The sequence below is a fragment of the Verticillium dahliae genome, genomic scaffold (genome assembly GCF_000150675.1).
Source record: "Verticillium dahliae VdLs.17 supercont1.19 genomic scaffold, whole genome shotgun sequence".
Lineage (NCBI taxonomy): Eukaryota > Fungi > Ascomycota > Sordariomycetes > Glomerellales > Plectosphaerellaceae > Verticillium > Verticillium dahliae.
In genome coordinates, this window is record NW_009276939.1 from 58,928 (window position 1) to 85,095 (window position 26,168).

The 26,168-nt window shown below is 55.6% G+C and overlaps 10 protein-coding genes and 1 non-coding gene across 11 annotated transcripts; 6 read left to right on the forward strand and 5 right to left on the reverse strand.

Annotated features, from left to right (window-relative positions):
• Positions 1-2,454: 2,454 nt before the first annotated feature.
• VDAG_08071 (uncharacterized protein) lies at positions 2,455-3,554 on the reverse strand. Its single transcript, XM_009657448.1, has 3 exons — positions 3,462-3,554; positions 2,776-3,392; positions 2,455-2,722 (listed from the first exon to the last, which is right to left on the reverse strand). The coding sequence occupies exon 2, from the start codon at positions 3,330-3,332 to the stop codon at positions 2,898-2,900; it is 435 nt and encodes a 144-aa protein (XP_009655743.1). The 5' UTR covers positions 3,333-3,392; positions 3,462-3,554; the 3' UTR covers positions 2,455-2,722; positions 2,776-2,897.
• Positions 3,555-4,602: 1,048 nt separating this feature from the next.
• Positions 4,603-5,443, reverse strand: VDAG_08072 (HET-C2 protein; the record flags this gene model as incomplete). The annotated part of the gene is made up of 4 exons (XM_009657449.1): positions 4,603-4,897; positions 4,976-5,094; positions 5,176-5,234; positions 5,296-5,443. 4 exons carry the CDS (start codon positions 5,441-5,443, stop codon positions 4,603-4,605), a joined length of 621 nt encoding a protein of 206 aa, XP_009655744.1.
• Positions 5,444-5,924: 481 nt separating this feature from the next.
• VDAG_08073 (uncharacterized protein) lies at positions 5,925-7,134 on the forward strand (the record flags this gene model as incomplete). Its single annotated transcript, XM_009657450.1, has 3 exons — positions 5,925-6,025; positions 6,085-6,282; positions 6,334-7,134. 3 exons carry the CDS (start codon positions 5,925-5,927, stop codon positions 6,872-6,874), a joined length of 840 nt encoding a protein of 279 aa, XP_009655745.1. The 3' UTR covers positions 6,875-7,134.
• A 999-nt stretch (positions 7,135-8,133) lies between these two features.
• On the forward strand, positions 8,134-10,912 carry VDAG_08074 (phospholipase D p1; the record flags this gene model as incomplete). Its single annotated transcript, XM_009657451.1, has 3 exons — positions 8,134-8,313; positions 8,437-10,639; positions 10,698-10,912. The coding sequence occupies 3 exons, from the start codon at positions 8,134-8,136 to the stop codon at positions 10,910-10,912; spliced, it is 2,598 nt and encodes an 865-aa protein (XP_009655746.1).
• Positions 10,913-11,408: 496 nt separating this feature from the next.
• Positions 11,409-12,822, forward strand: VDAG_08075 (uncharacterized protein; the record flags this gene model as incomplete). The annotated part of the gene is made up of 2 exons (XM_009657452.1): positions 11,409-11,438; positions 11,524-12,822. The coding sequence occupies 2 exons, from the start codon at positions 11,409-11,411 to the stop codon at positions 12,820-12,822; spliced, it is 1,329 nt and encodes a 442-aa protein (XP_009655747.1).
• Positions 12,823-14,075: 1,253 nt separating this feature from the next.
• VDAG_20221 lies at positions 14,076-14,222 on the reverse strand. Its single transcript has one exon. It is a non-coding gene; the product is annotated as a tRNA-Sec (tRNA).
• Positions 14,223-15,456: 1,234 nt separating this feature from the next.
• On the forward strand, positions 15,457-17,250 carry VDAG_08076 (uncharacterized protein; the record flags this gene model as incomplete). The annotated part of the gene is made up of 3 exons (XM_009657453.1): positions 15,457-15,571; positions 15,624-15,860; positions 15,923-17,250. The coding sequence occupies 3 exons, from the start codon at positions 15,457-15,459 to the stop codon at positions 17,248-17,250; spliced, it is 1,680 nt and encodes a 559-aa protein (XP_009655748.1).
• Positions 17,251-17,585: 335 nt separating this feature from the next.
• VDAG_08077 (quinate permease) lies at positions 17,586-19,445 on the reverse strand (the record flags this gene model as incomplete). The annotated part of the gene is made up of 4 exons (XM_009657454.1): positions 17,586-18,264; positions 18,320-18,838; positions 18,891-19,220; positions 19,324-19,445. The coding sequence occupies 4 exons, from the start codon at positions 19,443-19,445 to the stop codon at positions 17,586-17,588; spliced, it is 1,650 nt and encodes a 549-aa protein (XP_009655749.1).
• An 842-nt stretch (positions 19,446-20,287) lies between these two features.
• VDAG_08078 (uncharacterized protein) lies at positions 20,288-22,116 on the reverse strand (the record flags this gene model as incomplete). The annotated part of the gene is made up of 3 exons (XM_009657455.1): positions 20,288-21,030; positions 21,113-21,904; positions 22,041-22,116. 3 exons carry the CDS (start codon positions 22,114-22,116, stop codon positions 20,288-20,290), a joined length of 1,611 nt encoding a protein of 536 aa, XP_009655750.1.
• Positions 22,117-22,572: 456 nt separating this feature from the next.
• On the forward strand, positions 22,573-24,009 carry VDAG_08079 (C6 zinc finger domain-containing protein; the record flags this gene model as incomplete). The annotated part of the gene is made up of 1 exon (XM_009657456.1): positions 22,573-24,009. One exon carries the CDS (start codon positions 22,573-22,575, stop codon positions 24,007-24,009), a length of 1,437 nt encoding a protein of 478 aa, XP_009655751.1.
• Positions 24,010-24,448: 439 nt separating this feature from the next.
• On the forward strand, positions 24,449-25,572 carry VDAG_08080 (ribokinase; the record flags this gene model as incomplete). Its single annotated transcript, XM_009657457.1, has 1 exon — positions 24,449-25,572. One exon carries the CDS (start codon positions 24,449-24,451, stop codon positions 25,406-25,408), a length of 960 nt encoding a protein of 319 aa, XP_009655752.1. The 3' UTR covers positions 25,409-25,572.
• Positions 25,573-26,168: the final 596 nt, after the last annotated feature.

Consider the following 26,168-nt stretch of genomic DNA (forward strand, 5'->3'; position numbering starts at 1 on the left):
TTATGGATCCGCCAACCCATCGTAGCTTTGCCCATGCGAGACATGCCGCCGTAGCTTTTCGATAGGACGGTCAAGCGTAACCATCAGCTTCCTGTCCTGTCGCACGTCCAACAGTCCGACACGTTTGGCTTTGCGCTCTGCCTCATCGCAATGGTAGTCCTCGCCTCGGCGTACTCGGCGCGTCCCAGATGCACGCTCTCGGCTCCTCTCAAAGTCAGGCGCCAAGGTCTGCCGGTCATGTCCGCCCAGAGGAACGGGGTCTCTTGCAAGTCTTCGGTGTGGCAATGAGTCAGTCAATCAGGACTTTCGGCCGAACGGCACTAAATATCTTAGCATTCGGTCTTGGTCTATGCGAAAGGACACAGCGGAAGAGCACAGCCAGGCCGACTCTGTCTTCGGGGTCACCAGAGTGTCTGTGTGTCTAGCTTGGTAGAGCGCCTCAAATGAATCGACAGCAGGGTTGCCATGGCGCTCAAGGCTTTGTTGTCTTCTCGATCCGTATCCTATATCACAAACTTGCCACAAAGACGGCGTAGACCAACTTGATATGGCGGGTCAGAGTGGGCGTTTTCGGCCTGTAGCATAGTGTGCCATCTTTTCTTCTCGGGAACGCTCTTGTGCGTGGCGGACCATGATCCGCGGTTGGTAGGATCATGTCTGAAGATCGAGGAGGTGCTCGGTGAGATATGACTTGATTTCGGCCTCTCCGAGGACAAGTGTCATTTAATCAGTCACTGTAACTCAGGGATTGCTCATTGACTCGGCAGAGGCTTTTCCATGGTGGGATAGGAGACTGGATGCGCAGAAGATAGATAAGGTCCCACGGATGTTGAAACCCTGAGCCTCGGAACGAATTCAACTTGCCATGTAGACGACGAACTCGTGTTATCAAATGTCGAGTGGCTTTAAGCCAGGAATTCCGGCAACAGCGGCAAACCCCCGACTGTGTATATGGTGAGGCTGTTGCCCAGAGCAAGGAAGCCAGACGGTGAACTATCAAGCTGATTGTCACCGCTTGGCTTATACCTCACTGCTTCGATTTGGATACGAACTTGAAGCAGGACTCGCATAGCTTCGAACGCAGTTTCTGCCACCCCGTCGCCAGAGTAGCTGCGACAGCCCCACGCTCATGAACGGGCGTTGATACCATCAATTGTGTTGCGGACTGTCCCGAGTGTGCAGGACGTCAAGGCTTTGTAACGCGTACCTACCGACGTGGCCGAGACTTCTTGGACAGATGAGGCCATTATTACCTCGCGTTTCGGTGCAAGATGGGTGGTCATCTGTTGTCTTCCAACAGAGCCAGCATGCCTATCTGGCGTAAAAGGAACCACGGGGCTGAGTGTCTTCGTGTGCTTGCGCTGCTCAACTCGCAGACTTCGCTCTTTATCAGTCGCATTCGTCGGATCCTTCGAATATTGCATGTTCATGTCGTGCACACCTTGTTCAAGCTCGTCTATATCATCGTCGGGGTCTGAGAGACAATCATATTCAGTTTCTAGGTCACTCTCGGGGTAGTCAACCATTGGGGCATCGGTGTCAAATCCGTCTTCATTTTCGAATGCTTCTGAGGCGATCTCACGTTGTCGTTGGTTCTGCTCCCAGATCTGTGCACGCATCTCAAGTTGGCGGAAGCTTTCGTCGTCATCGCTTGTTGTAGGTATCGCAATCTCGTCTTGTAGATGGCACCTCTTGGCGGCCCTCGCGTTGTGCAAGTCCAAAGAGGGTGGTCTCTTCATCGCTTTCGATTTGCAGGGCATTTGGGCTTAGGTGCAACGTCGATTTCTATGCTGAGGTTCTGTGTCTCGATTATTCGAGTCGGTCTTGAGGTGTATGTCGGAAAACGTGTTTTTATTCTACTGAGCTCGTACAAACCTGTCCAGGCAGCGAATCCGGCCCAACCTGGCACTCTCTGTGACATTCTGGAAAGACCAATAGCTCTGTTCGATTTGATGGACTTAACAAAGCACAATTCAGTACGTAAATGAGAACTTACTGCTGGTTTGAGTCAGATATCTGGCGATGCAAGGCCGGTGAAAGAAACAATACGGCTCGGGCCGCAAGCGGCGCGAGCCTGGTTATTATGTCTTTGTTGGCACTGATGGCGAGGAACCTACCACTGAACCAGTAATCACTGCTACAGCCGTCACTAGCACCCCCAGCAGTGTCGTTGCCGCCGTTAATGCTGCCACGACCGTGGCGCGACTACCCTTACTGTATCGGCGTCAGTGAAGCCGCAATGACCATCACCATGGGGCCGTCAGTGCTGACATGGAGATCAAAGAACGAATGTAAGAGCTACGGAAACTAATATTTTCCTATATATCAATTGTTTCACATGCATTCGCAGTCTGTTGAGTAGGTAAGCATCATGGCCCTAAAGCTCGACAGGCGCGTGTAGCAGTGATCATCAAGACGGAGAGCGGAAGAGAATCCCCGTCTCACGGCCCAGCATCAAAAGCAAACATGCTCCCGGCGGGGTGTCGTATCCGGCTCACCCTCATATACGACAATATGCTCGAGTATCACGGCAAGGTTGCTGAAGTCCTGGCCAACAGCGCGCTGGCGTTCACGGACTTCACGTGCCTTAATGAGGAGCTCCAGGTATGTGTTGCTTTCCAGCCGCTGTGGAACGAGTAGCTCGGGTAAATGAAGCATCAGGACCTCGCTTCTCAACGTGAAGATGTTGGTACCGTAGAGAACATCAATTGTCTCGAAGTAACTGCGATGGATTGGGCTATTCAGCGAGCGTATCATCTTCAAACCTCGAGGTACTCCGCCTGCTTGCAGCTCACAAAAAACCCCATTATGCCGATCTCGCAATTGTCCGGCGACAGGCTCTCGTAACGATTACAAAACCCGCCGACCCCCAGCATGTAGTTGTCGAACCAAGGGCCTCACCGGACGAACCGCTGAGCCATGCCGGTTTGCGGGAGGTCAGGATGATTCCGGTGACAGACCCAGCTTTCCCAGCGCCATGAATTGTTACTTGCGACATTGGTTTGGGGGTACGATGCAGGCCTGTCCGCTTTGCATACCCGTTCATTATGTTTCTGATGTTGCGTCAATGGTCCGGAGGGATTGGGTGCGTCAGAGGTGAGATCCACGTGAAGCGTCCTTTCGCAGAAAGCTGTCACGAAGACCTTCCGTCGAATATCGGCGGGTAGCTTTGTCAAACGTGAACTTGTCGAAGGCTGGTTCTGGATCTCGTCACGGGAGATGGATCGAAAGCATGGTAGTGTTGGGTAGAGCGGCTGATCACCAGTTGCTTTACTTGGTTCTGAGCCGACCAAATCTTTCCTTGGCCATATACCGAACCCGAACTTTACCATCGCACGTTTGATATTTGACCCGATCACTTGCGGAATGACAACAGTGGCTAGACCGACTAACTGCAAACGTCCTTAATACAAATGAGCAAGGGGTGGTCGCGAGCAAGCCGCTTTTGGTTGACTAGGTACCTGTGAGAGCGAGAGGATGATCAGGACGAAGAGGTCGCCCGCGGGCAATATCCGCAGTCAATTGTTAGGTACGGTGTTAGAACACATCTGAATGCTAGCTCTGTGTGGAGATGAGGGCCTTTCGCGGCTCTTATACAACCGCTCCCTTGATCTCAGCCCCTAAACCAGGCCTCTAATGCCCCCTGTTCCTTGGCTTCACAGATGCCGACAGCAGGGTACCTCACCATACGCATGACGCTAGCGCCACCTTTACCAGATTGCTGAGATACGTAGTCATTGCCTCTCATTATCCACGGATTCCTTGCGTTTATATCATGCGGGAATTTCCGCCATGAGATCTTTCTCGACTCTCCACTTCCAAACATGTACATTCTCGAGTTGAAACTGTTGATAGTGGTTTTCACTTGGTCGATGGCCCTCAAATGATGCCAGGTAGCCTAAGGTATGTGCCAAGTGCCTCTCTTGGTCCTCGGCACACTTGCCCTGTAGAACAAAGTACCGAGCCACAGAATACATCCACCTTTTCTGCACTTGATCCCCTCCAATCAAATCAGCGCCGGCGTCAACAAGGGACCTCTGTCAAAACTACGGCCCTGCCAGAAGTTACCGTGTGGTGGAATGAGTACATAGGGAGAGCTGTCGAGATGAACGTACACGATGAATTATGTGGTAGGCTTTGTTTTCACGGGTGGCCCACCTTCACTTGGTATGATCGGTTCCACGTCTGTAGCTTCATTCAAACCACGTGCCCAAGTGTGTAGTGTCATGCGCAGCGCAAAGTAGAAGTTCCCGTCCAAGCCTTTGCTGCCTCCCCACCTTATTGAGGTTAGACACTACTTGTGTCGATCAGGTCTTCAACGTGAAATGATCGACTCGAAATACGTCCAAGTGACGGTGACATCAGGAGGCATGTTGGCCGCCCAGCAGCAGGGAGTATTTTAAGAAGACCAGGATTGATCGGGCAGACTAAAAGCGCTCCATCATTGAATTGAAGCTCAAATCAACACTCCACGTCGTGCTCAAAATACAGTCGTATTCCCCAAGAGCACGCCACAACTACATCGCTTCTTTTCAACAAGTCATGTCCACATTATGCAGGTCCCACATTTCACATCCGCCCTGACGCAACGTCTCAACCCGTCTACCACTTGGCCTCCTTGCTCTCAGTAAAGGCCTTGAGGATGGCCACAATCTTCTCGAGGGCGGCGAGGTAGGTGCGCAGGTCAGAGGCGACCTTGGCCTCGTCGGAGCCGAGCTTGGCGTAGAATTCCTTGCGGTAGGGCGTGGCGCTCATGGCGGCGCTGAAGATGGGCTTGACGATGAAGGAGTGGTGGGGCTTGAGGGTGTTGCTGTAGGCGGCGCGGAATGAGTCGGCAAGCTCTTCGGAGGGGTTGGCGACGTTCTTGGAGAGGGCGATGGAGGTGAACTCGAGGCCGCTATGTGCGTGTTAGCTTTATTCCTTTGCCCCTTGCTACTTTCCATGTTCTCTGTGACCGTTGGGAGGAGTGGCGTACCGGGTCAGCCAGAGGAGACCCTCGGCGGCGACGTGCTTCTTGGAGGCAATCTCGGCGCGGACGAGGGACTGGAGGTCGAGGGACTCGGCGGGGGCGGCGAGGAGGCGGTCGCGGATTTTCTGGAGAGTCAAAAGGGTTAACTTGAGCTGGCTGGAAGGTGCAACGTCGGCTGCCTCGTATCTAGGGAGGGCTGCACGTACCTTGACGTTGCCGAGCATGTCAGACTTGACGGGGGAGAAGGCCACGGAGCCGAGAACATCTGCGAAAGGGTCAGCATGGTGTTCGAGACCGGCGGAGTGGTTCGGACAAGACAAACGCACCAAAGATGGTGGTCAGAGACTCGGTGGCCTCAAGGAACTCGGCGGTAGCGATGGCATTGTTCTTGTCGGCATCAACTGGGACGTCGACGAAGGACTTCTTGAAGGTGTCGACGATGGTGCCGCCGGGAGGGATCGTGATGGCAGACATGATGGCGGCTGGTGATTGTTTGGCTTTGGAAGGTTCGGGAGATGTTGTCGAGTATGGAAGGATCAAGATGAGGTTGCAATGGAGGGAATCATGGAGCGGTCAAGCTCGGAGAGACAGTCGAGACCGAGACGTTGGAGGGGTCGAGGAGTAGCTGCGGCAATGTGGGGTCGATTGCGTTGTCAGGGACACACAGTGCGCGTGTCGACTATTGACGAAGATGAAACGCGTGAATCACAGTGTTCAGGGTTTCTTGGGACGGTCCATGAGGGGTACGGTGCGCGGAGGAGGGTCCCTGGCTTCCGGGCCAATGGTGGGCACACCATCACTGATGGCGGGGCATCTCGAGACAGTCTGGAGCTGCCCCTCACTAGCAATTCCAGCAGCACCTCATCGTGGCACCACAATGCAAATCGCCATCCTCATCATGGTCGCGAACAGTACATCCTTACCGCGCGGTGATTCCTAGCCGCCAACCAGACCAATGGCTCACGAAGCCAGTCGCCAACACAATGTCAGAACCAAGCTAAACTACTACCGAGACCCTGGAGATGGATCTCCGCCGGTTCCTGTTCTTGTTGGGGGGTAATGCATCCCTGAACCCTGAACCATTAAACAGAGCCTCTCTAACAGCCCTCTTGCAGAAACAAGGTTACCAATGAAAGGCCCACCGTACCTTTCGAGGTGCAGGTTACTGACGTTTCTGGCAACGAGTATCGTTACAGCCTCAATAGCCATGGGTTTCAGTATCTCAAGCACGAGAGCCAGGAAAAAGTCTTTACAGATGTGGCGGCACTGAAAGGTGCATACTACGCCGAGATGGAACAGCTCTACAAAGACGTGTAGGTGTATCAATGTAGAAAGTCGTCGGGAAACTTCACTGACATGACCAGCACTGGGGCCACCCGCGTCCACATTTTTGGGCACCAAGTACGCCGTGGCCCGTCCAATTGGCACTCTCTCGGTGAAGGCAACGCCGCAAAGAAAGGGCCTCTGCATCGCGTCCACGTTGACCAGTCCACGGACGGCGCAGAGCTGGTCCTTCGCAAACACATGCCCGCTGCCGAGGCCGACGAGCTGTTGCGGCGCCGCTATCAAATCGTCAACGTGTGGAGGCCCATCAGGACGGTGTTCAAGGACCCGCTGGCTGTGGCGGAAGCGCACTCGGTGGCTGATGAGGACCTCGTTGCGGCGCAGGTGCTGTACCAGGACGGATCGCGAAACGAGACGTGGGCCGTGCTGCCGTCAGCGAGGCACCAGTGGTACTTCAAGCACGGAATGACGCCGGACGACGTGCTGCTGATCAAGTGTTTCGATTCGAATTTTGAGGATGGGTTGGCTAGGAGGGTGCCACATTGTGCATTCGAGGATCCGGGAGAGTTGGAAAGGGAGGACCGACAGAGTATCGAGGTGAGAGCGCTGTTGTTTTACTGAGGGCCGAGCCATGATTCGTAGTCCCAGACGCGTCGCGCCGACACCTCGAAGGAACACAGAGAAACAGTAAGGGACAACACTTCGGTCAGGTGCATCAGGTCCAGCATGTGCCAAGGGACATCGATCTTGCAAGCCGTCTCCGAGATTGTCGCTTCTGACAACTGAGGGGCATCGTGCTCAGCAGGCAGACATCATGCTCAGCAGGCAGACTTCATGCTCAGTAGGCAGACTTCATGCTCAGCACGCAGACATCATGAACCAAAAAGGCAGGCATTGCACTGCACTCATAGCACCTGCCCACAAGGTGTGTGTGTTCTCGCTCCTCACGCGGGCAAGAGCTGGCCTGTGATCGTATCCGCACTTGCAGCAGCTGAAGGCTGTACACAGTATCAACGGTCGGCAAATCGGCATGGAGGATGTGCGCCGATGACGTCAGTGCGGGAGCTAAAGCCCAAGCCAGTTCCCGCCTTGCGACTGCCATCTCTGTCGTGCATCGTTGTTGCCCCTCATTCCCTACAATCGACCTACCCCGACTGGCTATTACATGAGAAGCAAAAGCAAGCCAAGCTCAGCCTGGCCAGGGCTGCCTCTAGGTTGCCTGCCCGAGTCTGCTTTGACCGACGCGACTTCCATGTCTCTGGGATCTTCCTGCCCCGCGAACGCGCGGCCGCGACAGCCGATCTCGAGCCATGACAAGGCCTAGATCCATCTTGGCTGCCCTCACTTCGCTCGCGTGCTCGAGTTGACACCAACCGCATTGATCTTGGCTTATGTCTTCCTCTGACTATGGCTGAACAAATCCAAGCCATGTCTGTCTCCATTTCAGGAGAATTGGCTCGAAATGGACGCACCCCGCTCTCATCTTGTCTTATCCGTACCAAGCATAACTACCCACGCCCACCTTTTCACCACCCCCTCATCTCCCCTAAACCACATGGGTTCCGGCCCTGTTTTTCGTGCGCTTGGCTGATCACGCCGCCGGATGACATCGCCTCTGGCTCGCTCAAGCTTTCTTTTAGTTTCGCCCAGCCCGTCTCGTCCTCTTCTTTTTCGAGTCAAGCCTCCCGTTCTCCTTGTCGCTCGCCGTTCGCCGTCTTGGAAATCTCGAGTCCTCGCTTCGACCTTACGCGACTCATGATACCCAGATACCAAGGCACCCGACACATGTTCTCGTGACGAGAATCCAGCTGCGCTACAGAGAGGCCACTCCAAACACTGGCCGACCGGTAACCTCCCCTGACCATACGAGCGACGCAGCCATGCCTTCCACCAACGACGAGAATAAGAAGAAGGTCGAGAGCGGAAGTGGCGCCAGCTTTAAGGACAAGCTGAAGGCGCCATTCCAGAAACTCGAGGAGAAGCTCGAGGGCACCCACCTGCATGATGCGAAGATCCACATCACCCACAAGAAGCACCAAATTGGCAAATTCGCCAACCTCGTAAGTTCCGGCTGCCCGTCTTGAAAGCCTGGGCATTGCGCGTCCCCAGAGCTTGGTTGAGCTTGTCTCTGTCCCCACGAACTTGCTTGCAGCACGCCATGGCAATCGGCTTACCTGTCCCAGTTCAACCGCAACCACCGCCACGACGAAGAGCACGAACAAGCTACAGACGACAAGCGCCAGAAGATTCGCGATGAACACCGATATGATTCCTTCTTCCCCGAACGCGACGGCAACATCATCAAGTGGTATATCGATGGCCGCGACTACTTCTGGGCCGTGTCGGAGGCTCTCGAGGCCGCTCAAGAGACCATCTACATCTGTGATTGGTGGCTGTCGCCTGAGCTCTTCCTGCGCCGTCCTCCGCATGACAACCAGCAATGGAGGCTGGATCAGGTCCTGAAACGACGCGCCGAGGCTGGTGTCAAGATCTACGTTACCGTCTATCGCGAAGTTGAGGCGGCTCTGACATGCAACTCGGCCCACACAAAGCACGCACTCCACGGCCTGTGTCCCGAGGGTTCGCCAGGCTATGGCAACATCAAGGTCATGCGACACCCCGACCACAACGTGTTGGAGAATGCAGCCGATATGACTCTGTACTGGGCTCACCACGAGAAATTCATCGTCATTGACTACCGCATGGCTTTCATCGGCGGGTTGGACCTCTGCTTCGGCCGCTGGGACACACAGACTCACGCGCTGGCCGATGTGCATCCCGAAGGTGTAAAGAACGAAGTGTGGCCTGGCCAGGATTTCAACAACAACCGTGTGATGGATTTCAAGAATGTTGACGACTGGAAGCAGAACGAACTGAGCAAGACACGCTATGGCCGTATGCCGTGGCACGACGTCTCCATGGGTGTCATTGGACCTTGTGTTTACGACATTGCCGAGCACTTTGTCCTGCGGTGGAACTTCATCAAGCGCGACAAATACAAACGTGACGACCGATACGACTGGATCCAGCTGGCTGGACGGACGGGCGAGGACGAGGATCTTGTAGGAGTGCAACGGCCTAAGCACCCGGTTGGTGAATACCTCATGCACCCTCTGACACCTCTCGAGACGAAGAACCTTGAGAACCGTGGTACTGTCCATGCGCAGATCGTGCGATCCAGCGACGATTGGTCCTCGGGTATTCTGCTGGACCACTCGATCCAGAACGCATACTCGAAGACGATTCTCGAGGCTGAGCACTACGTCTACATCGAGAACCAGTTCTTCATCACTGCCACGGGAGAGCACCAATCCCCGGTCCACAACACGATTGGCCTCGCCATCGTGCAGGCTGTGCTTCGAGCGGCGGAAGAGAAGCGCAAGTTCCGCATCATTGTCTGTCTTCCCGCGATTCCTGGATTCGCTGGCGACCTCCGTGACGAGGCGGCCATGGGTACCCGAGCCATCATGGACTACCAATACAAATCAATCTGTCGCGGCGAGCACTCGATCTTCGAACAGATCAAGGCCAAGGGCGTGAATCCTCGGGAGTACATCTTCTTCTTCAACCTCCGTTCCTACGACCGTCTAGTCACGACTCCAGCGCTTCTAGAGCAGGAGAAGAAGACGGGCGTTTCATACCAGCAGGTCCAGCGCGCTGAGGCCGAGGAGATCATGTCCGAAGGCATCCACGGCGCCGTGGACCCGACTGGCCACGGAGAGCGAGATAAGCACATGGGCAGCGCGCAAGATCAAGACCCCAACTTAGCGACCCCCGAAGTCGAGAAGGCACTCGATGCGAAGCAGCGATTCGAGGCGGCCATGCCCGAGGGCAAGCTGACGGCCGCACCGTCCTTGGCGCATCATGCCATGGCTGGCAACGAGCGATCACTTCTGGACGAGCCTTGGGACGATGAGGATCTCGAGACCGAAATCCAGAACTGGGTGCAGGAGGAATTATACATCCACTCGAAACTGCTCATCGCCGACGATCGGATCGTCATTTGCGGATCAAGCAACCTCAACGACCGTTCGCAGCTGGGTCTGCACGACAGCGAGCTCAGCATTGTCATGGAAGACAGGGCACAGTTCACAAGCACGATGAATGGTCAGCCATTTGAAGCTGGCGTGCATGCGGGCACGCTGCGACGGTACCTGTGGCGCGAGCACCTCGGCCTGCTACCCGCACAGGGTCTCGACGGAACAGGTCTCCAGAACGCGCAGCCCCCCGGTGAGAAGTCGCCCAACGATCCTTTCGACCGGGACGAGAGCTGGGACATTGTGGCCGATCCGCTGAGCGATGACCTTTGGGAAATGTGGACGTCGCAGGCGACGAAGAACACGGACATTTACCGGCATGTGTTCCACGCGGACCCTGACGATCACAGTAAGTTATGCTTCTTTTATGGCCTGGTTTAAGCCACGGACACTGACATTGGCGATAGTCAAAAACTTTGATGACTACGATCGGTACCTGCCGCCGAAGGGTATCAAATCAGGCCATGTCTACGACTTGTTCATGCCGGCGGAGGACGCGCGGAAGAAGATTGCGCAGATCAAGGGCCACCTGGTGTGGTTCCCGCTGGAGTTCCTCAGGGATGCGGAGATGGCCGAGACAGGTCTGCAGGTCAACCAGTTCACTGAGAGTATTTACACCTAGATTATGCGCATGACGTGGGTTGATGGGGGAATGCATCATGGCGAGTTGCATATGGGACGCCTCAGGTGGTGCGGTGGCGGCACCGTGATGGGCTTCATGACTGGCGTGTTTGGTGTTTTTGGGATCCTGTTTTCCATACCTTCTGCTGAAGAAATTGATATTGTTCCAACCAGGCAGTCTCATACTGGCCCATTGGCGTGCTTCGCGTACTTTGACACGAAATTAGCGGTAGCAAACCCGGCCAGGGCACACAGTTCGTGGGTCACTACCAACGATGCTTTGCAGGTGTTAAAGCCATGGTGGCGGCGAACATCCATAAGGGTATGACTCCCGAAGTCAAGATTGACCTTCACTAATCTCCGCATATAAAAACCACCCTCAGCAATTTCTCATCAAGTTCGACATAACCAATAGCAAAGAAACGAAGATATTGACCCCTCTATAAGATCGTCGATCCTGACCCGGCTGCAAGAGTCCTGCCTACAGCATCCGCAATATGCCCATCCTCTCCATCAAGCAGGTTCAGGTGAGTCGGTTTCCAGCCGATTCAACTTCATTGCTCACATATCCAGGCCCCGTGCGCACTGCACCCTAACTGCCTCAGTGCTCAGAGAGGCGCCAACCCTGGCAAGGAGGCAATGCATCCCGTGAATGAGACCCTAGCCGACGTCGCCATCGAAAATATTATATTTGAGATGACCAGGCAGGGGCCAGTCCTCTCACTGCCTGATGAAGTACTGGACTTGATCCTAGTTGACCTGCCCAGCGAAGACCTCGCAAGTCTCCGTCTGGTCGCCCGACGATTCGTTCCCACGACCACGGCCCTCCTCTTCGCGACTATTTATATCTCGAGCCTGCACCGCGACCGTGACAACTTTCTCAGAATCGCTGCCACAACACATCTGGCCGCTGTCGTTCGCCATGTGGTCTGGTACGAGCTCGCCCAAGGGCCAGCGAATACAGCCCTCTACTCCGCAGTACCCAAACCGCCCGAGCACGCATGCCTGTCTTGCGAATTGCCCTATAACGGCTCCACCGGAATCATGCGCTGCCACTACGCGTTCAGATATGAAGCCAACTTTTTAGGACGAGTTTTTCGCGAATCGAGGGATCTCTTCTGGTGGAACGTGCCTTACCCGCGGTACCCCAGCCATGCTCTCTGCAGCACGTTGAACGAATTCAACAACGCCAAGGTCGAATTCTTCCCCCTCTTCCTGGAGTCGCTGAGTTCGATGCCAAAGCTCGTTGGTATGGCCTCTAAGCCCATGCCATTCCATCGCGACATGAGACTGCGTGGGTCCAACATGTATCCTTACACCCCGCAACTGTTTCATGGAAGCCAACGGCCAAGAACGTGGGATTGGAACCTCGGGCTCAAATTCTTTCTGCTCCCGGCCATGGCGCACTTTTCGAGCCTGCCGACCAGCCCGATCGTCGTCCGCAGACTGCACATTGCCGACGAGACCATTGACACGGTCTGGCCCTTGCTGGGCGAGGAGCTGAGGCTTTCACCCAAGAGTCTCAAGACCCTGACCCACCTGGAGCTGCGTTTGTCGGCGTGTGCGGAAACCCGCGACGAGTTCGGCTACAATGCCATGCTCCAACTTTTGGCCACGGCGGCCAGTCTGACGCACTTGACGGTTAGTTTTGAGCGCAGCGCGAGCAGCTGTTGGGACCTGGACTCGTTCCCGCACTTTCCCAGCCTGGTGTCCGTTGACTTTACCGGTGCCGTTGAGGAGGCGGAAGACATTGTGGCCTTTGTGCGCAAGCACGCCAGGACGCTGCGGCGCGTGCGTCTCGAGGGGTGTTTCCTCGCCCCTGAGGCTCTCCGGGATTTGGCAGCCATCCCGCATCTGCGCCTCGATCGATTTGTCGTACTGCCCTACAAGGGAGACGTTGAGATGAGATGACAGCTGTGGTGATTTTGAGGGGTTGATTCCTGATTTTCTCAGCTTAGGCGGCAGCAGAGACGAGGCGGATACAGCACAATTTCAGCGCTCTGCAGAGTCTATCCAAACGAGGAAAGCGTACGAATGGGCTGGTGATACTGGAGGACAGAAAAATGAACTCGACGGTCCGCTTGAAATAGCGCGTCTGGATCCTTCGCCATATGATGCACGTCAGAGAGGGGGGACGCAATACAGACACATCCAGCCACTTTGACGCAAAAGGCTGGGCGGCAGCTGCCGTCTGCGACTCCCGAGGGGCATTTGGCTCGCGACATTTAGGCCAGGGCTTAGAAGCCCTGGATCAAGATGCGGGCGACATACGCTTCTACCAGGATACGACGAAGAAGCGATGTACCCGGATCGCGATGTCGAGACAGCTCATCGTGAAGCTGTGGCCGTGGATCTTGACCCATCGGCCAAGGTAGCTTCAACGAAGATCAGATTGAAGAATATCGAGGGAAAGGGATGATTCCCTCTTCCAAACAGTGACGACGCCGCTCAGGGAAAGTTTCGTTCATGAGCGTGCAGCAGAAGGGGATTCCCTGGCGCACCCCATAGAGATGTGGCAGTTCTCGTACTGAAAGAGCGAGGATGCATAAGGAGATGAGCCTCTCACGATCTGGGACCACTGCAAGGGTGCAGTGTACGGAGATCAGACACAGGTCACCCCATAGGGTGTGTCGCCCCGGCAGTTCGTTGAGACCGCGCAGTCAGGGGATGGTTGGCAGGCGATGTGTGCACGTGGTTCTCGCCCTTGTAGATACGACCCGCGGGCTGATCCATTTGTTGAGCAGAACGATGGAGTTCACTTGGAGCACCTGGCAGCATGGGCGGAGCGCTGGTAGACTTTTGCAAGGGCGAAGAGCTCGCCGCCACGGGAGCCAGGGGTGTTGTTGCAAAGGCTGGTACGAAGGCATCGTCTTGGGAATACAACTAGACTTCTATACCGCAGCAAAATGAATTAGACAGGCTCATTTGATCTGCATGATTTGGAAAAGGCGATTTCTTTTGGGCCAGGATGTGGGCACTTACACATGTCAACAGGCGGGTCTAACTATCAGACCATGAACACGTTCAGCTATTCGTACGAGCTACTTTCCAAGAATCCAGCAGAAACAAAAGTGCTGTTTATTCGAGATTAGTATTAGAATATTTCATATGTCCGATCAATGGTGGTTGATCGAAAGTACAACCTGCAAAAATGCAAAAAAATGTAGTCCTACCGAGGATTGAACTCGGGACCTTTGCATATCATACTAGCATGACCAGTAGGTATAACTAAGCGGGGTTAGCGGTGGCCTGTGACGGGTGTAAAAGGGCTAAACTGACGAGCAACGTGATAACCACTACACCACAGGACTTTAGAGGTCGCCAACCGAACAAGCCGGCTGCTCTATGTACCCAATTGCTTGATCCATGAACCAAATCTTTCCATTTACACTCGCACGTCTGCGTTTCAGCATGCATTCAATGCTTGAGATGATTTCTTTAGCTGAATGCTTTGTCCTGGACTATTTTGATATTTTCCAGAGCATAGCAATAGCGCTACAGGGGATTTGGCACCATGGCCGTCTCTGGCGTCGATGTCGAGGGTGGGAGCATGCATCACCAACCTCGTGCACGCTGACAAGGTGTCTCGGGGTCACTACCCTCAGAGTCTAGAAATGCTGCAATCTGCAGACAGCCGTGGCACTTCCATCGCAGAAAGCAAATCGCCGCGCAGCGTGACGTGGCCATGCACATGTCGAACCATCGTGGTCCTGTAGGGCTGCAAGGGCCCTGATGGTACAGCGGGTGGGCGCCCCCTGATGAGTGGCCTCCACTGCCGGCAGCCCCTGAACCGCCTGAACCGCCTGAAGCGGGCTACTGTCGGCTCTACCCTTTTTCTCTCGTTCGAGGCAGCCAGACACAGCTTGGAAGCAAACATGCTGTTGGCATCTTATTTGAAGCGACCGACATCTACCATGGCCAGCCACAGCACGGCTTTGGCATATCGTTCTTCGTTTCCATCGTCATACAGCCGAGAACAATGCTCCATCCATTGCATCTCTCCGCACAATATCTGTTTTACCAGATCCCAGCGCACCAGGTAAAAGCGAGCATGCAAACACCTTCAGCAGCCACGACAGCAGCGATGCCAGAAGCGCCTGACACAGTTCGTACTTTGATGCCTTTTCTTACGCTTCCCGAATCCACAGCGGCGCCCTCTGGCATTCAACATTGTGATCTGGCGAGGTCGACTTGGCATCCCCAGGTCCCCCCTGGCAGCTCCCAAGCCTGCTAACAGCAAGGCCGGAGCATGCCGCTGAACGTTGGGACACCGCCGAGACCCGCGCCCGATAAGCGACGATAAGACCTAGAGGAACCACCAGCTAAGCCAAGTGGAGGCCCGTCAAAAAGGGTCATCCCCTCAACCTTGTGATGGACGTCACACACCGTGGTGAGATTGACGAAGCTCTCATAATCCGGCATCCCGTCAGCATACGGCTTATCCTCGAGCCTGACATCGAGGTTGTATTTGGGATCGTGATCCGTTGATTGTCTTGCTGCCTTTTCGACTTGGAACTCGCAACACCACGCAAACCTTGTCTCAAAATGGCGGCCAACCAGAATCACGAATTCACCGAGTGCAGCGTACCTGCAGCAGCGATGGATCAGTACTTGGCGCAGCGCCAGCACATGATCGACAAGGAGCATTCACTCAGGCACGGTGTGTCATCTTTGCAGCTTCAACTCGTTTGGACGGCACTGACACGAGGTAGACCATGCCTTTCGACAGAGGGCATCGCCTCTGGCCAAGAGGGCGGCGCGCATTGTACAGAACGTGCGAGAGCGCGAGCTGAAAACCATCTGGAAGCACGAGACGCGCAATGACATCTTTGGCGGCATGTCCTTCAGTCGTGCGCGCGACACAATCCATCAGACGACCCTGTGGAAGATTGTACAAAGGCTGCCCAAGGGCTCCCTGCTCCATGCACATTTCGAAGCCATGGTCGACAGTAAGTGAATCTCAAGGGATCACGTCCACCAAAGGGACCAAACATGTTGACACACCGGACAGTGCCGTGGCTCGTCGACGAGGCATTCAAGTATCCCGGCCTCGCCATCTTTTCAGACAAACCCCTAGTCGACGAACATGCCCGCGCGTCGGCATTCATCGAGTTTCAATACGTGCCAGATCTCGCCTCCGAAGTGCATCATCAACTTTTCGAGGCCGACTACGTCCCTGGTTCCTACGTGCCGCTCCGGCAGGCGGCTCGCGACTTTCCCGGCGGCGACGCAGCCTTCAAGGCCTACCTTCTTTCGCGCATCACAATCACCGACGAGGAGTCAACAGAATACCACTCCGGCATCGACGACGTGTGGCAAAAGTTTGCGTCAATCTTCCCCGTCCTCAACGGCATCGTCTTTTACGAGCCCATCTTCCGCACCATGCTGCGACGAACCCTCGAGCACCTCCTCCTCGACGGCATCCAGTACATCGACCTCAGAATCGCCTTCCTCTTCAAGTGGACGAGGCAATCCGGCGAGCCGGGCCATGTCGAAGATCTCATCCGCACGTTCCAGGACGTTCTCGAGTCGTTCCAAGCCGCGCCAGAAGGCCGCAAGCTCTGGGGCGGCCGCATCATCTGGACCACGCTGCGCAGCATGCCGCCCGCCGCCATCGAGGCGTCGATGAAGCAGTGCATGGCCCTGAAGAAGAAGTACCCGGCCGTCATCGCGGGCTTCGACCTCGTCGGCCAGGAGGGCCTCGGCCACACGCTGCTGCACCACCTGCCGCAGCTGCTGTGGTTCCGCGCCGCCTGCGACGGCCAGGGCCTCGACCTGCCGTTCTTCTTCCACGCGGGCGAGGTGCTCGGCGACGGCGACGCGCACGACCTCAACGTCGTCGACGCCGTGCTGCTCGGCACCAAGCGCATCGGCCACGGCTACTCGCTGCACAAGCACCCGGAGACCATGCGGCGGGTGCGCGAGCGCGGCATCTGCGTCGAGGTCTGCCCCATCAGCAACGAGACGCTGCGCCTCAACGCCAGCATCATGGGACACCCGCTGCCCGCCATGCTGGCGCACGGCGTGCCGACCGTGCTCGCCAATGACGATCCCGGCGTGCTCGGCCACGGCGTGACGGGGTCGAGCCACGACTTTTATCAGGTCATCCAGGCGTTTCAGAATGTCGGCCTCGAAGGGCTGGGCGACATCGCCGAGACGAGCGTCTGGTTCTCAGCCTTCCACGATGGCCAGGGCGGTCCGGAAGCGATCGGCTATGAGCAGGGCTCGCCTGATGGGGTGAGGCGCAGGTGTGTGGAGGACTGGCGGAGGCAGTGGGAGGAATTCTGTTCGTGGGTTGTGGCTGAGTATGGAGAAGAGTGGGAGAACACGAACCAGTGAGGGGACTAGATATTGGCCCAGAATCTAATTCTCGCATGTTACTACCGAATACTGCAACAATGACAACGTGCTGCCATTCTTGGTGTGTCTCGAGGTTGCTCAAGGGTGGAACGCTGACAATGTTGCGTCCCTACCGTTACGGTCATACTTTGGAGAAGGCGATCATGTCAGGAGATTTGCCATCGTAGAATCAAGTATATCAGATATCGCCGAGAAAGTGCCACATAAGCACTGCTCAAATCAAGCAGTTTCGTCCAAACAATCCAAATAGTCAATTATTCGAAACAATGTCATGTTAGGGCATCATGTTCTCCATCAAAAAGGGTATCCGTTCCTCACACAGCATTCTTCTCCGAAGCGCTGTGCTCAACGTACTCATCCATGAGGCCGACATCAGCACGCGCCTGCTGGAGGATAACGGCATCCTCAGCACCCGTGCGGCTCCCAAAGATCTTGTCCATCTCTTCCAGCGTCACACCCTTCGTCTCGGGCAGGCAGAACCAAACCCAAATGATGCCACCGCCGAGGAAGACAGCAAAGAAAATGTACGTTCCCCATCCCCAGCCGGCGAACATGGCGGGCACGTAAAACGCCACGGCAAAGTTGTTGAGCCAGTTGCTCGACGCGCCAATAGACACGCCTTTGGAGCGGATGGACAGGGGAAAGATCTCGGAGATGAGAACCCACGAGCAGGGTCCCCAGGTAGCCCCAAAGGCGCCGACGTAGATCCACACAAAGACAACGGCGACCCAGCCGGCCACAGGGTTGCTAGCCCACTTGTTGTTGAACTTGGCGTCGATAATGCCGGGGATGACCATGGCAATCCACATGACGATCGAACCGACGATGAGCATTGGCTTGCGACCGACCTTGTCGATGAGTGGCATGGCGGGGATGGTCGAGATGAGGAAGATGACGCCCGTGACACCACTAGCGAGGAGAGCCAGGGTCCCGCCAGTCAGGCCGAGGCTCTGGAAAACGTCCGCAGAGTAGTAAATGATGGCATCGATGCCGCTGTAAATGGTCAGCACCGAACTCTTGGGATCGTTGTTAGACCTGATCAACTTACCTCCATTGCTGGAAGAACATGACGAGCCATGCCGTGGCGACTCTCTTGAAGTGGTCCCAGTTCCGCAGGATCTGCCAGTACTGCGCCATCTCCCTGCGAAGTACGTTGGTGTTCTTCTCGGCAAGACCCGGGAAGTTCTTCTGAAAAACGCGCTGCTCAAACAGAACTTCAGCCTGAATCTCCTTCAGCTCCGTCTGAACAAGCTCATCGCTCTCGGGTAGGTTGCGAAGGTACGAGAGAGTCTTGAGAGCCTCTTCGTCGCGGCCTTGCTTAGCGAGCCAGCGAGGAGAGAAAGGAAGCCACCAGATACCGACAGCCAAGAGGACAGCTGGAATTCCCTGGATGTACGAAGGGAGGCGCCACGCAAGATCGGTCTGACCTTGGCCGATTCCTCCAATGTAGTTGCTACCATAGCCAACCCAAAACGAGAGCATGATGCCGAGAATGGTGCAAAACTGGTAGAACGACACGATAAAGCCGCGGAGCTCAGGAGCAGAGAGCTCAGCATTGTAAAGCGGTCTGCAGTCGGTCAGCAGTTGAACGCGTCGATCATACTTTATTCATCACTTACCCAACACCGCTGAAGGTTCCGACACCAATACCGGTGAAGAAACGGCCGGCATACAGCATCTCGGGCTTGTGGAAGGAAGCACCCGTGTAAAGGAAGCTACCAAGGATGACCCAAAGACAGGCCGAGAACATGGTGTACTTGCGGGAAAAGACCTCGCCAAAGATTCCAGCTGTCACAGAGCCGAGAATACCTCCAAGTTGAAGGACAGAGGTCAACCAGCCCTTGGCGCTGGACGACTCAACAACAGTGGGGAAGTTGTCAATGAAGCGCGTCATGACAAAGGACTGCCCGAGAACACCCTGTTGATAACCATATTCGAAGCCTCCGAAGCTAAGACGTCAAGTCAGCACGTTGATTTTGCCACCGGTCCAAAGGCTGTTGTGCCACGGGTGAAGATACGGACGAGATCCATCACGACTAAGAAAGAACGTACGATGCGAATAGAGCAATGACAATAATCTTGGGATTGCTTTTGAGTGTCTTCCAGCGGTTCTCGAAAGCGAGCTCAGTACGCTCCTGAGCCGCAGTCTTAGGCGCGTTGCTGATGACAGCCATGCTTGCCTATGTTGCGATGATAGGGGCCGAGGCGAGGATGGCGCTGGTGACGAGGTACCAGTGATGGGCCGACTGTGTTACTTGGAGGCGCGGGAGGCAACCGGATCCGGAGTCCAGATGAGCAACTTCTGACTTTATACTTTCTGCTGTCGAGATTCGCTTCCTCCCCGCCTGGGTCAACGGTGTTTCGTCCGCACCATGAATTGGCCTGGCGCCTGATGGTGGCCCGGCATTAGGTAACTTTACTCCACCAGGTGTGAAAATTGTCTTCCCCGTGGTGCTCCAGATGCTCCACGGTTCCCCAAAACGTGGAGTTGCCCACCGAAACCCAAGGTAAACATGCCATGGTGCTTTTCCAATCCCCGCGTCTTTGCTGATGTTTGACCAATGACGGGGTATCGAGGGGTGCAGTGAATGACACTGCAACCCAAAGAACCTGATCTGGGCAGGGATGAGTCGGGACGCCTGGTGGTGCTGATGGGGGAAGTCTGTAGCCTACAATGCCGGGCAAAATTTCAATAGCCTATTGCTGCCAAGCGGAGCTAGCTTTTCTTAAGCTTGCAGGAATGCTTGTCCAACGTCGTTTGGGCGCCCTGACAGAGTCGTCAGCCTGTAGCCTATTATGTCCCAAGTCGGCTAGTTCGCAGCATCGGCAGACGACTCGGGGCTGTGGCGATCAATTCTAGGTCCTAGCGCTTGCGAGTCTCGACATCCCAGCGACCAACATCGGTGACAAGGGTGCGTCACCGTCGATCTGTGGGTGATGTGAGAGGCGGGGCTCACGCAGGATGGACACTACCATGGAGTGTCCAGTCTCGCATGGAGATGTGAGACGCACGGCCTCAATAATCAAAATCAATGTCGTGATCCCCTCGAAATGCCTGCCAGATGCCGTTGAGGCTCGCGGTCTCCCGTTGTAGATCCACTCCAGCGTCTCGAGAAATGCGCTGCAGGCACTCTTTGACGGCAAGTTGCTGAGCCAGGTGCGTCACCTCCTCGGCAATCAGCAGCAAGGCGCCGATGATGAGGGGATCCCATTGCTCTGTGTAGGTATTCCACACGGCGTTGCCGGCGATCTTCTCCGAGTGCCAGCTTCGCGATTCAAACGGTCGCCGAGGCCTGATAGCCGCCGACAGGCCAGGTCGAGACTTCAAGAGTAGTAGGCACGCCAGATGCATGTTGGTGTTGCTCTGCAGGGAGATTGGACTGCTGTATATTGACACGGGGAAGCCCGGGTCGTCTGTGGTCAGGGCTGCTGCTTCGAGCGCCGTGGTCTCGAGGATGGGAACCGCGTCTTGGGGCCGTGTTTGGTACCAGTGGGTACAGACGGCCCAGTACGCAGACCATGCGGACTCGAAATCAGTTGATGCATCTGGGGTCTGGCCGACGAGTGGGCCCAGGTGTTCAGCGGGGAATACAGACGGTCTGCTATTGACGAGGTCGATGCATCTAGCAAGATGGCAGATGCTGGCAGTGTGCACGTCCTCGGGCGACGAGCTGGATGCAGCCAAGGATTGACGACGGCGAACCCAGGACAGAAGATGTTCTGAGAGAGGCCTGCTGGTGCGGAGGGAGTTTGCTAGCTCTGACGAGTATGCTCCATTAGTACGCCTCGCCACGCGACAACCTCAGGAGGTTCTCGTGCCAATACTCTGGGTTGACCTTACCTATCTTGATCTGAAAGCGGACCAGTGATTTGAGAGGCTCCTTGTCGCTATGCAAGAAAAGATCAGACGGTTCGATGTTGGGATGGCGCACCATATGGTTCGGCCACCGGGAGGGCGGCCTGCCAAAGAACCCTCCCAGTGTCACCAAAGAGAGTCCAACATGGGCTACTGGTGCGTCCTTCGTCGAAAGCTCGTCTAGTAATTCTCGTTCCTTCTCGCTCGTGTACATCTCCGCCGGGGGGTACAGCGAGGGGAACATGGATCGACTCTGGACGACCAGTGCAATGGCTCGCACTATGACATCCTCTCTCTGGGCCAGCTCCAGGACATCGACGGCAAAAGTGGACCGCGGTGCGCTTGAATCAACAATTGGAGCAATGTCGTATCGAAAGCTACGGAGGATGACAGCACGCTCCGCAGATTGCGCAGCAGTTGTATTCGCGAACGCATGAGGCGTTCCCACGTGGGCCGGCGTGAAGACTTGGCGGGCAGAGGCAGCGCCTGGCGACATGCTGTACGAGGCGGAGGCATTGTCAACGTGGATGCGGCCATGGTGTCTCGCAACTGTCTTTCGCGTTGCTGCCTCGCCGACAGATGCTGACGATGGGGAGGATCCGCGTCTTGGGGTCGGCAATGGTGGATCTGATGATTCGTGTCTGGCAGGATGACCCAGATGTCCGTTGGGCGACCCTGCCGGCAACGTCTGCACATCGGCGACCCAGGTCAATGGCTTGTAGAGGCAGGTCACATTCCTCTCCTGGCAGCTGCCACACGAAGGCTTCTTTTCGTCACCTGAAGTGAAGATGAGGTCAATTAGTGGTGGGAGACAAATGGCGGCACGTATGTCGCGTCGGTTGTACCCGAGATATGGATCACGACAGGAGCTTACATTTCCGGTGCCGCTTTCGACAAGGGATGCAACCCCTACGCGAGCGTCGTCTGATTTCCGGAGGAGCTCCTGTGATAGACGCTGCAGTCTTGTTGGATGGATCCGCTGCAGACATGGCGCAAGCGGATGAGGTGTCTGGGAGTGAGAGGCGATGTTGCTCTGTGATAGCCTATGCTGAAGTTCCGAGGATGAGAATTGTCCGGGGGCAGTGAGAATCCTGTGGGGCACTCAGGGAGGGCAGAGGGGAACGAGCCCGGCAGGAGCCGACCTGCCCTGGAAGCCGAGAAACAGAGGGGAAAGGGTAAACAGAGGGCCTAGGGTCAGTGAGATGTTTTGGCGCCAGTGGCTAAGTAGCGCTAGCGCTGAGGGCCTTTCATCTCTAAGGTATGCAGGCACCTTACCATCTTATCTACTTGGTTGCCCCTTCCCAAACACCCGCCGCCAGCCTGCCTGCTGACATTGCTACCACCAGCTACCTTACCACCCCAGCTTTCCACCACCAGCAATCATCATCGCCAAGCCCCATGATCCATTGCGCCTTGCATCAAGATTCACCATCCCTATCCTTCTCATGACGACATCAGATGAGATGGACGGCCTGTCCGCCGACCCACGGTTCCTCGAGTTACAAGAGCAGCTGAGGGACGCTGTCTTTACTGGATTATCCACGCTGAGTCCGAGCCGCTGGGCGACGCCAGAACCCCAAGCGACCCCCGCTGCCCCCCACGACAACAGCGAACAGCAGCGGAAGAATCGACGTCTGGACTACGCCAGCACCAGCATTCCCCAGGTCCGCCTGATAAACTACCTTCGCAACTGGGTCACTGAATGTGCACCGTACCTGGACAAATTCGATGAGGCCCGGCATTTTCAGATCCAGGTGCCCATCCTGGCACAGAAGTCACCGGCACTCTTCTACGCAATTCTTGCCTTCTCAGCCCGCCAGATGGAGAGACGGAACCCCTCACTGCCTGAGAGCTACGACAGCCTGGAGCTGTACCAGCAAAGCATATTGGCATTGGGCCCCAGCCTGCAGGCGAAGGATCCAAGCATCCTTGTGACCGCATGTATCCTTGCTGTCTTCGAGCTGATGGCTGGCAGCTCCAAGGACTGGCGTCGGCATCTAGAAGGTTGCGCTGGACTCTTCGAGTTCTTTGGGGTCAACGGCTTCTCGGGCGGCCTACCTCAGGCCGTGTTCTGGTGCTATGCTCGGATGGAGGTTTGTGGCGAGATTATCTCCTCCGGGACTGAGACAACCATGCTACCGCTCGACAGATGGATCCCCAGACCGGACAACGCCGCAACCCATGTGTCGCTCGAGGAGTCTGGACATGCTGTCGACACCTACGTTGAGGAGCTCTTCTGGCAACACAGCCAAGGTTCCCGCGACATGTACGCCAACTGGGCTCTGTATCTCTGCGCCGAAGTGTGCAACCTGCGATATCGACTCGTCCGCTACCTTGGTCTCGGAGAACAAGACGAGTCCGACAACAGACCATTTACCAAGCGATGGGAGCAGCTATGGTTCAGGCTGCAAAGGTGGTACGACCGGCGTCCTCGTCCCATGATGCCCATTATAGACGCCAAAGCAAAGACTGCAGAGGGCCATCTTTTCCCCACGATTCTCTTCTCTCACTGGGCCGCCATATCGAGCAACCAACTCTATCATGCCGCCTGCATCCTCATGCTCGAGATGCGCCGCTCGAACAGCGTCACGCCCGAGTTCTCCGCTGTGTGGCATGCTCGCCGAATCTGCGGCATATCGGGCTCGAACCCCCACCTTGGCAGCTTGATCAACGCTATCCAACCTCTTTACTTGGCCGGCAAGATCTTCACCCACGTCTCCGAGCGTCGCGAGGTCGCCAGAATTCTTCTCCATATCGACCAGGCTACTGGTTGGGGCGCGCTCTGGCGATTGAGGGATCTGGATGCCGAGTGGGGCTACGAACCCGACGAGATGTTGAACATGGTGAGAGGTGGTGCGACCTCCCCCACAGCCGTCGCGTAGAAGCTACCGATTCGGTATGGCGCTTTCTTGTTTGTTGGCGTGGTCGCCAGTCGCATCGCCCACCGCAAGCTGGAGCCTCAAGTAGGCCAACGGCCCCACAAGGGGTCCAGCATTTCGTGAATGACATCGGTCGTCACGCCCCAGCAAGAAGGCTTGGTGACACGGGTTGGTTGATACCTGACGCACGGGATTAAAGAGGGCATTTGCCTCGCATGCAATGGCCCTTCGTCTCGGATCCTGAAAATCGGTCTTCTAAATACCACCAGACTCGTCAATCCGACAGAGCGACACCACTCCAGACTATCATCCTGCATTGAGAGAACACTCGTCACATACGTCACTCACGATGAGCGCCCGCCGACCCGTCATCCACGTCTTGGGATCGTTGAACCTGGACCAAGTCTCCTATGTCTCCCACCACCCACATCCAGGCGAGACCATGACGGCCTCGGGCTTCGAATCAGGCTGCGGAGGCAAGGGCGCAAACCAAGCCGTTGCTTGTGCCAAGCTGTCACGGACTAGGACCCTTGAGGACCCCAGTGTTGATGTATTCATGATTGGGGCCGTAGGAGGAGATGTCGCTGGGTCCAGGCTCAGCGAGAGTCTTGCCTCGTGCGGTGTGGACACCAGCATGGTTCGGGTTAATGACTCTGGCGGCGAAGACTCTCAAACTGGCATCGCCGTCATCATCATCGATGAGTCGGACGGCCAGAACAGGATCATTCTATCTCCCGGCGCGAACCGCTTCGTTGGTTTTGATCACGTCCAGCAATCTGTTAGCCTCAAGCCGGACCTCCTGATTCTTCAGATGGAAGTTCCCGCGCCCACTGTTCTCGACAGCATCCAGGCTGCCAAGGCTGCGAAGGTTCCCGTTCTTCTGAACCAGGCCCCTGTCATTGCATTGCCTTCTGAGGCATATCAGGGATTGGATCATCTGATCCTGAACGAAACCGAGGCTGCGCTTGTCGCTGACGTGGCGGCATCTGAGCTCGAAGATCCCTCGTCACTGGCCACTGTCGCCAATCAACTCTTGCAAAAGGGCGTTAAGAATGTTGTTCTCACATTGGGTGCCCGCGGTGTGTTTTATGCTTGTGAGAGTGGCGAGAGGCGGCTGGTGCCGGCTCTCAAGGTTGACGCCATAGACACAACGGCGGCTGGGGATACTTTCATCGGAGCCTACGCTGTGGCCTTTGCAGAGGAAACGTCACGGCGTGAGCATTTCAAGGTCGGGGACGCCGTTGCGCGAGCTATCAGAGGATCAAGCATTACTGTCTCCCGTCGAGGAGCTCAGACGTCAATCCCCTGGAGGAACGAGTTGGAGGAATTGGAGCTAGAACACCAAGATCTCGAACTTTTAGCTCAATTGGATAGCCGTCGTATGGCACTTAGGACCGTGTGAGGGCTGTCACTAAGCCCCTTTGGGGCCGACCGTAACACCCACGGCTATGCCTGGGTGCCCGAATTTGGCCTCAGTACATACACTGACTACCGCCTGCCACGATAGCTTAGCTTGTATCTAGGCAGGTACTTTCTCAGTTCACTAATGCCAACTGGTATATCTGTGAGAATCGGTAACGGAAAGACATCCTGATTACTGTTCGCTTTGGCCTTTGTCAATTAGCGACATGTATTTCCTGCCACTCGGCTGGCGCTCATACAAGGTACTGAGGCCAAACTCGGACACTAACCTGGTGAATCACTTCTTCTCCCTTCTGACATGACATTGTCCCATACTTTGTTCGAAGTCTTTGGTCCGCAGCTGTAGTCGTGTTCCCACAACTTCATACCGTGCCTTGGACGAAGTCAGGAGCCTGTGCAAATTGGAACCCTTTGCTTCGCCAGGTTCAATCATTGTTATGGGGCTAGATATTAAAAGATAACTCTCGCAATGAGGGGCATTTGGACCTGAGACCATTGGAGTTTGAGGCACCAAATCCACAATTTCCCTGGGTTACGTTTACTATTAACGTCTTCGACGGTTTGGGTATGGCAATGGCTGCAGGCAATTTGCTGCACGTCCCGAAGATCGTGGATGGGGTGGCATTGCGTTGATGTGCTGTACAGGTATCCGATGACAGCGGTTCCCGACTCCTGTCTACTCCAATGTCATATTTGACGTGGAAGATTTCAAAGTCCCTTGAGTGCAGGAAACCACAGTT

Coding starts and splice junctions, on each gene's coding strand:
- VDAG_08071 (XM_009657448.1), bottom strand. CDS start 3,332: ATGGTAAAGTTCGGGTTCGGTATATGGCCAAGGAAAGATTTGGTCGGC.